Source organism: Lactuca virosa, chromosome 3 (assembly GCF_052849685.1).
Source record: "Lactuca virosa cultivar CGN04683 chromosome 3, Lactuca_virosa_CGN04683_v6, whole genome shotgun sequence".
NCBI lineage: Eukaryota > Viridiplantae > Streptophyta > Magnoliopsida > Asterales > Asteraceae > Lactuca > Lactuca virosa.
Window position 1 is genome coordinate 346,327,841 of NC_136428.1, and position 9,107 is coordinate 346,336,947.

The 9,107-nt window shown below is 39.6% G+C and overlaps 1 protein-coding gene across 1 annotated transcript; it reads right to left on the bottom strand.

Annotated features, from left to right (window-relative positions):
- Window positions 1–3,952: 3,952 nt before the first annotated feature.
- On the bottom strand, window positions 3,953–7,632 carry LOC145164852 (uncharacterized). Its single transcript, XM_079083513.1, has 4 exons — window positions 6,542–7,632; window positions 5,980–6,066; window positions 5,004–5,041; window positions 3,953–4,020 (listed from the first exon to the last, which is right to left on the bottom strand). The coding sequence occupies exons 1-4, from the start codon at window positions 7,630–7,632 to the stop codon at window positions 3,953–3,955; spliced, it is 1,284 nt and encodes a 427-aa protein (XP_078939639.1).
- Between the last annotated feature and the right edge of the window lie 1,475 nt (window positions 7,633–9,107).

Consider the following 9,107-nt stretch of genomic DNA (forward strand, 5'->3'; position numbering starts at 1 on the left):
TATTGATTTGAGGTAATTAATTTATGTAATTAGGTGGGAACTAGGTCATTGTTTCGAGTTCGGAGATATCGAGCACGTGAGTTACTAGACATCATACGAGGTGAGTCTTTTCACTATACATTACCTAGAATGGTATCTATGTGCAGACCGGAGGGTCTTATGTGTATGTGTATGTTTGAGATTTATGTGCCTTGTGTTATATGTATGCTATGTGTTATATTGACAGGACCAGAGGGTCCAACGACTCATGAGGCCAGAGGGTCCTCGATCAGACCGGACCGAAGGGTCCAACGAGCTAGACCGGAACGGAAGGTCCAACGAGCTACGGGACTGGAGGGTCCCGCTGAGACACATTGACCGGAGGGTCATACCGGGTTATAGCCTCGAGTGACTTATGTGTTGTATGTGTATTTTGGGGAACTCACTAAGCATTTATGCTTACCGTCTTATGTGATATGTGTTTCAGGTACTAGCGAGGATCGCGGGAAGGCGCCGACATGATCTGTACAACCTGATTTAGGGTTTTGTACTTGAGATTCTGGGATATATTTTATTGTGATAACATTGGATACACTCGAGTTTAGAGATGATTTGTATGAGACATGTTTTGGTTGGAAAATGAAAAATTGTTTTAAATTTTCACGTCGTTACACCCTCCATTATTAATCAGTTCCTTTAATCCCAAAATTAATATCAAATTAATTTCTGATTTAATTACTAATTAATAATATGATTTCCAAATAATATATTGATCTTGTAATATATTAATAAAATCATTATGAGTACCAATTTATTATTCATATAATAAATCCTACTCTCTCTCTCTCTCTCCACTAGTCATCCTATCAAGTTGCATGAGTGAAGGCAACCCAAAAGGACCATGCTACAAATCAAATCAAGTACATACCAAATATAGTTATGGGCTTAGACACCTAATCCAACAATAGTCTGTAGTGGGTGCTTTCTCAATTTTATCAAAACAACGAAATAGGAACGCCTTCGGAGTAATTGGTAGATAAAGCTGTGAATCCAAAGTGTTCTCCAGATCAAACGACGTAACTGGCTCCAACCAGTAAGTACTTGGATTGTCGATAGCTTCATTTATAATTCGCTCCACGGTCTAGGGAGGGAAAAGAGTCTTTGAAGTTTCCAATGTTACCTGTGCATCGTGAAGCTCTTTTTCACGAGCATAAGCTTCTCTCGAATCTCACAAGTTTTCATCAAGCTCTTTATCACGAGACTTTCGTTTGAGCTTTGCACCTTCATCCTCTTCTTCATCTTCATCATCAAACAACTTTCCTTTGCCTTTCGATCCTAAAGCTTCATTACCCTTCGGATCATTTGGAATTGGTTTCTGTTCTTGTTCACCAGAATCATCAACTGGTTTCTTGACTTCTCCCCTTGTTTCGGAAGTGAGCTAGACTCCAAAACACCTTCCAAATGTTTGAGCATTGAGAAGACGAGTTTAAGCTTATCAGCCAGATGTTGGCGAACGGAGACCGTGAGTAGAGAATCACAAGTCTCGATGAGATTTAGCAAGAATTGATTAACTTCTCCAACACAGCTCTTTAACACAACATTTTCAAACTTGATTTCATCATTCTGCTATTGTGCAAGCGAAAGTTGTACAGTAAGAACTTTGATCTTCTAAGTTTTCACCGCAGGTTTATCCATAAGCGAATTCTCGATAGCAAGGTCCTCTTGAAGCTTAGCAATCCGGGAAGTAATAGAAGTTTGCAGCTAAGCATTATCATCCTAAATTTTAGTGCGAACCTTCGAAAGAGTAGCTTTCTCAGTTTGAAGAGTTGAGCCAGGAATCGTAATGACCTTATTCGTAGCTTCAATATTTTTGTCCGAGGATCGTCGAAAATCTACCATAAACTCAGTAACATCATTCACTAGTTTTTCATCTTTTTCGGTTGCCTGACGAACAATCTTCTTGGAATTTTCCACATCTTTAGTAGAGATATTGATACTTTTGGCATGCTCCTTTGTGAAGGTCTTGATTAAAGCTTTTACAGACTCGTAGGAGTATTCAGTGCTTGAGAAAGTTTTGGAGGACTCAAGTAGAGTATCCAACTTTTCATTGAGGGCTTTGAATTGCTCCTTCGTCATAGGTGCATCTTCGTCATCACTTAATGGTTGAACATTTATTGGGCTATAGGTAAAATCTTAGAAGTCATCATGATCATCTCCAAAGATGGTATCCAGATCATCATTGCATAGTGGTGAGATTGGAGTAGAATTAGGACGGATCGTCACACTAGAAGCACCTGCCCCCGTACCAGATACGTTGACAGTTACTAGTGATGTACTCGTGGTTGTGGTGGATTCAGTGTATAGAGGAGTGGTGTAAGCAACAGAGATCTGTGGTTGCGAGACTCCCACATAAACATTCGTACATGGAACAATGGTGATCGGAGTAGATATGGGTGTATATGTAGTATAAGGAGATGGTGGAGGAGAAGGAACATGAAAAGTTTTAGTTGGTGAGGGAACAAAGGTAGGAATCAGAGATGTTACCTTCGTAGAAGTCTGAGTAGGAATGGGCTTGGAGACCATTGGTTGCGAACTGACTGCAATATCTTCAGTTTCACGCTGGACTTGCTCTGGTCTCCGAACATCTGGAATTGTATGAGACTCTGAATCCTCTTCAACGACTGGAGAGGGTGATCGTGGCTTACGAGCAGCCTTTTTGACTTTCTTCTTCGGAGTTTGAGTCAGTTCGGAAGATCCAGCTGTTGCTTTTTCGTTTACCTCCTTTCTTAGGCTTGTTCGCTTCCTCCAAAGCCTTTTGCATCTTAGGTTTTAAAGGACGAGGACCTGATGCAATTTTCTTCCGATACTTGTTGATGAGCTCGTTACCTGATGGAACATAATTGAGCATTGCCTCTGGAAGAGATCAAATAATGTCAGACTTCGTAGGATCAGACATGATGAAGTTTAAAGTGTGAAAGATCGGGATAGTAGCCATTATACATCCCTCAGTTACTAGAATGTTGAGTTTAGTGATGGCTCTATGGACAATGACGGACCAGAACCGAGTACACAAAATCTCCGAGTGCCGTGTCATGGAAAGAGTACTCTGAACAAGTTATACCCAAAGGATGGAACCATAATCCTGGTTGATTCCATGGTAAAGGCCATAGATTATAGTGCAAAAAAGGTTACTCACACTGTCCGAGCCCGTGACCCGCTCTGAAAAGCTTTAGAAGAGAAGGGTAAGGAGGCCATTCCACATTGGAGGTAGGTTGGGCTTCTTGAACTTGGATAAAACGACGAGATTGCCCACGTAACCCATCTGGTAAAACATCTCCAAAATTACAGAAGAAGAGATTGACTATGGATCAACCAGATCCCTAGCTTGAGAAAACCCTAGCAATCGGCTGAATCGAGACTTGGAGATTGATGTTTTGTGGGAATCGATCTCAAAGGTAATGACAGAGTCACCTTCCTGATAACTTGTTGTTGAGAATGCCCTGGATAGATGAACCAAGGGGACATTCTCCGCCACGGTGAGAGCCGGCGCCAAAGGAGAGTGACGAAGACACTCAATCATCGGTTGGAGAGAGACGACATATTTGGATGAGTCAAGATCCAAGATGAGATTTTGGTTGGCTTTGATGTTGAGTAGCATCGATGAGGCGGTTCGTTCAGCCACAAATGGAGTTTCAGATGAAGCAGCCATTGATGTAGATGGAGAAGATGAACAGTGCTTGAGAGAGAGAGTTTTTCTTGCCGGAGAAGTTGAAAGCTTTAAAATTGGTGAGTGATAATCAAACATCGATTTCCTTTGATACGGTATGATAGGAGAGAGAAATATAGCATTTGGCGCTTCCAAATCCCATAAAGTAGCTTGAAAAGACATGACAACTAGAGTGTGTCAGGAGGCGTAACAGATTGGCATGACGTCAGGAGCCGTTTGAAAATTTCACGCGCCCAAATCAACATCTTATCCCTTGAAAACCGCCGTTTCAGTTCTGACATTCGTAATATCTTGCCAGTAACTATTCTCCAAATCTGAAAGTAACCATTCGGAATAAGTGAAACCAGACTTTTTTAAAATCACAAGGATTCTCGTGCAAGAGTGTGCCAAAGATAAAGAAATAAAACAAATATATTTGGGATTTTGTGATGTCAATATAAAATTAACATAAAAGTAGATGGATCCCAGGCAACGATCTCTTCCTTCGGAGTCATGAGAGACTCGGAAGTGCTTGCATGGTTTCTTGTTGAATTATGATCATCTATTTGTTGAGAAATAGTGAAAGGCTTCTTTTCATTAGGCTTGAATGGGTGGCTTTGCTTCAACCAAACTACGAAACTCAACATAAGTGCAAAAGTATGGAGGAAGTATTTGTCTGACCAGTGTAGCCACAATAACAAGTATGCTTAGGATTCATTTAAGTGACTAGACAAAGTCGAAATCTCAAAGAAAAATAAAAATGGGAGCTATTGGAAAGAAATGTCTTAGGTCAAGAGCATTCCATTAAGATCTCTCAAAAAAATATATAATGAGATTTCAAGGTACAAACTGCGAGGGTTGAATGTCATCAATTCCTTGGTGAAAATCTAGAACATATTTATTGTTCACCATCAATACATAAATATGATTCGGATTTTGGGTTTCACTCAAATCGTGGTGATAACAATTTCAAGATCATAAACACATAATTTGTGTAACCATAAACCTTAGTGGTAATTTCTGAGAGTCTCAGGGGTTACGAATGTGGAAGTGAAGGTGATGGAGAAAAGATAAGGTGGTTCCGAAGATAGAAATGTACCTCTGCTATATTGCGAATGACTAAGCAGTCAACTATTAACTCGATATGAGAAGAGTAAGGTAGCTCAACGACTTATGTGAATATCAGCCTGATTGGGAAGAAACATTCGGAGTGAAAGTTTCATTAAGGCTTCAACATATATTCTTAGAGGCTTTGGTCAACATGCATCAACATGCTTCTAGGGACACTTAGCTAGTACATCGAATCAGAGCTATATACCTGCCCCATCATTCCAAATTGTAGTGACGACAAAGTACCTAAGATAAAACGAATTTAAAAAAATAGCACACAAAGAAACAAAACAGAAAATATTTTTGGAGTTTTTGATTTTATGAAAAGATAAAACATAAACAAGAAAGTAAATATAATTTCAGATTTTGGATTTTCTTGAAAAAGAAACAAAAACAGAAAAGAAAAATATTTTTGTATTTTGAAGTTTTTTCTGAAAAAGAAATAAAAACAGAAAAGAAAAATATTTTTGTATTTTGAAGTTTTTCTGAAAAAGAAATAAAAACAGAAAATGAAATATCGAAAATACATAATATACAAAGGAGACATGAAGTTCGGAGTCCAAGATGAACAGTAGACTGTGAATCGCTCCGCCCGTTCGGAGTGTGAACAGTGAGTTGCGAGTACCTCTGAGGGTTCGGACCGGTTCGGAACTTAAGAGATGCATTCCGATTACGAAGATGGTTTTGGAACAGATTCTGCTTCTATCATTCCTAAGCCTTGTAGAATTCGATTGAAGGTTGTTTCAGGTAAGGCTTTCATGAAGATGTCAGCAAGTTGATCAGAAGCTCTTACTAAATGTACTTCAACGTTCGCATCTTCTACATGATCCTTTATAAAATGGTACCTCAGTGCTATATGTTTCGTCTTGGAATGTTGCACTAGGCTGTGACAAATCCGAATAGCACTCTCCGAATCATAGTAGAGTGGAATCCTCTTCATGTTAATGTCATAGTCCCGAAGTTGGCTTTGTATCCAGACGACTTGCGAAGTGCATGATGCAGCTGCGATGTATTTAGCTTCTACAGTTGATAGGGACATACAAGTTTGTTTCTTTGATTGCCAACTTACTAGTTTGCCATCTAGAAACTGACATCCCTCAGAAGTGCTTTTACGATCGAGACCTCATCTGCCTAGATCAGCATCTGAAAAGGCTTGCACAAAGAATCCAGAGTTTGAAGGATACCATATTCTGAGAGAAGATGATCTTTTGAGATATCTCAGAATATTCTTCACAGCAGTCATGTGTGGTTCACGAGGATTCGCCTGAAACCTAGCACAATAACAAACAACAAACAATATGTCTGGTCGACTGGATGTTAGATAGATTAATGATCGAATCACTTGCTGATAGAGAGTAGTATCCGTTGCAGGTTTGTCCAAGGACGGTGTTAGCCTCGTTCCGAATGCCATCGGTACCTTCACCCGTGAATCTCCTACCATTCCGAATTTCCCAAGTAATGACTTGGTGTAGGCTTCCTGGTTGATAAAAATCCCCTCTAAACTCTGTCTAATATTTAAACCAAGGAAAAAATTAATAGGACGCATTGAGCTCATCTCAAATTTAGTCTCCATCAACTTTCGGAATTCAACTGTCAATCTAGGATTGGTTGATCCGAAAATGATATCATCAACATAGATTTGGACGATCATCAGATGGTCACCATATTTCTTACAAAAGAAGGCTGGGTCGACCGAGCCTTGTTTAAACTTTGATTGTTTTAAGAATCGGGTAAAGGGTTTTATACCATGCTCGAGGAGCTTGTTTCAAACCATACACAACCTTATCCAAAATGTAGCAATAGTTTGGATATATCTCGTTCACAAAACCTGGTGGTTGCTCTACGTAGACAGTTTCCTCTAACTCACCATTTAGAAAGGCACATTTAACAACCACCCGGTAGACTTCAAAGTTCTTATAACCTACATAGGCCCAAAAAATGCAAAGTGACTCAAGCCTTACAACCGATGCAAATGTCTCTTCGTAGTCTATGCATTCTTCCTGGCAGTATCCTTTCACAACCAACCTAGCTTTGTTTTGAATAACATTTCCTTCCTTGTCAAGCTTGTTCCGAAACACCCATTTTAAACCGACCAGAGAAGCATCTTTCGGAGTTGGAATCAGTCTCCATACTTTGTTGCGTTCAAATTCATTAAGCTCTTCCTGCATAACTTGCACCCAATCAGAGTGATCAAGAGCAACTTTTACAGTCTTGGGATCAATCTTGGAGATAAACAAATTGAACATGCAAAATTCCATCTTAGAAAGTAATGCAGTTTGATTTGCTTTTTGCTGAGCTCTCGTGAGAACTCCTAATGATGGAGCTCCGATAACCTGAGTTTTGGGATGACCTTTGGTCCATTTTGTTAATGGTTGGTAGTTTGGATCATAAGTTGGGTTTAATTCGACATTGACATCTTTAAATTCTAATTGAACATCGTCGGAGTCGTGATTTTCATCGTCGTTCTCCACCTGAGAGTTTACTTGTGACTTAACGTTCGGAATTGGATTCTCCCCCTGGATCAGAATTTCAGCACTAAATTCAGGGTTTGAATTCTCTCCCTCAACATATGCATCAATTGTGGAGGTTGAAGTGGTACCCTCCCCCTGGAATGTAGTAGAAGTAGGTTGTGTTTGGGGTGGAAGCTCAGACGTCTTCGGAATATCATTGTCCACTTCTAGATCCTTCGGAACTTGTGGTTCAGATTCGAGATCTTTTGCGGCATCGTCGACGATCTTCTTTAACTCATCCTCTTGATTATCCTTGGCCTTTGATTCAGAGGAGATGGCTTTCTCAGGCTCATAAAACAAATTCCTGGATTCCTCATACAAGTTCATCAGAGGAATCGTTTGAGATGGTATGGATGGAAAAATCTCTTCGGATGGACAGTTGGACTTCTGATACTTCTTGAGATAGTTGTCATCAAAAGTGACATAGTAGGTTTCTTCAATTCTTTTGGATTTATTTTTCAGAACCCTATATGCATTCGAAGTAAGAGAATACCCTAAGAAGATTACTTCGTCTGTTTTCACGTCAAACTTGTTCCTTTGCTCTTTGGAGTTAAAAATGAAACACTTGGAATCAAAAACATGAAAGAACTTAACGTTAGGTTATCGTTTACTAAGAATCTCATAAGGAGTAATTGAGAATCTTTTGTTAATCAAGGATTGATTCTGAGTAAAGCATGCGGTTCCGATCGCATCAGCCCATAAATAGAGTGGTAAGTTCACAAATGAAAGCATGGTCATCGCAGCTTGGCAAAGGGATCAATTTCGTCTTTCAACGACTCCGTTTTGTTGAGGAGTGTAAGGAGCTGAGAAGTTTTGAGCAAATCCATTTTAAGTCAATAATTCTTCAAACACTTGGTTTTTGAATTTAGAACCGTTATCACTGCGAAAGTTCCGAACTGGCTTTCGCAATTGTAGTTCAATCAGCTTGATAAAATCCTTTAGTCTCGAGGTAGCATCTTATTTATGTTTAAGAAAGTAAACCCAGGTTCAATCAGCTTGTTACCACCAACACTCTCAATGGCAGATGGGCCACAAAGATCAACGTGTAAGAGCTCAAGTGGCTCGATAATTTTGGTATTGGTAATTGTGGAGTGACTCTTCCGACTTTGCTTTCCTAGTTCACAAGCTGCACACAAATGTTCCTTGTCATACTTCAGAAGAGGAAGTCCTCGCACAAGTTTGCCAAGTACGAGTTTGTTGATGTCCTTGAAATTTAAATGCGAGAGCCTTTGGTGCCAAAACCAACTATCATTCGAAGATGCTTTCGAAAGAAGGAAAATGGATGGCTTCCAAACTATTGGTTTAATGTTCAAAGGAAACATCTCTCTCTTTCATTTGGATTTTAATAGCACCGCCTTTTTTTTCTTCTCGATTATTTCAGATCCTTCATCATCAAACGAAACCTTCATCCCTGTACCTACAACCAATTGAGAAACGCTTATTAGATTATGTTGCAGGCCTTCTACATTGGCTACCTTGCGAATAGTGAATTCGCCATTCGTGATAATGTCGTATCCTTTGATCTCTCCTGTGGCGTTATTTCCATATTTCACTTTTCCACTATCCTTTAATGTTCGGAATTCCCTGTGTTTTTCCCTCCTCCCTGTCATGTGACGTGAACAACCAATGTCGATGTACCATTCTGAGTCGTACTATTCATCACTTATCACCTACAAAATTCAGAGAGATTTAGGAACCCAAAGTTGCTTGGGTCCTTGGGAGGTTTTCTTATGAACATGAAATGTTATAGATTCATCTACCAAATAAGATCTCTTTATTAAAGTTGAATTCTCTCCTTTCGT

Bases quoted from the DNA above. Each gene is read 5' to 3' on its own strand.
- LOC145164852 (XM_079083513.1), bottom strand. From the start codon at position 7,632: ATGAACTTGTATGAGGAATCCAGGAATTTGTTTTATGAGCCTGAGAAA. The intron at 6,067-6,541 runs GTATAAAACCCT...TTATTGTGCTAG, and splicing joins AAACAAGCTCCTCGAGCATG to GTTTCAGGCGAATCCTCGTG. The intron at 5,042-5,979 runs GTATCCTTCAAA...GTTTTATCTTAG, and splicing joins TCATCTTCTCTCAGAATATG to GTACTTTGTCGTCACTACAA.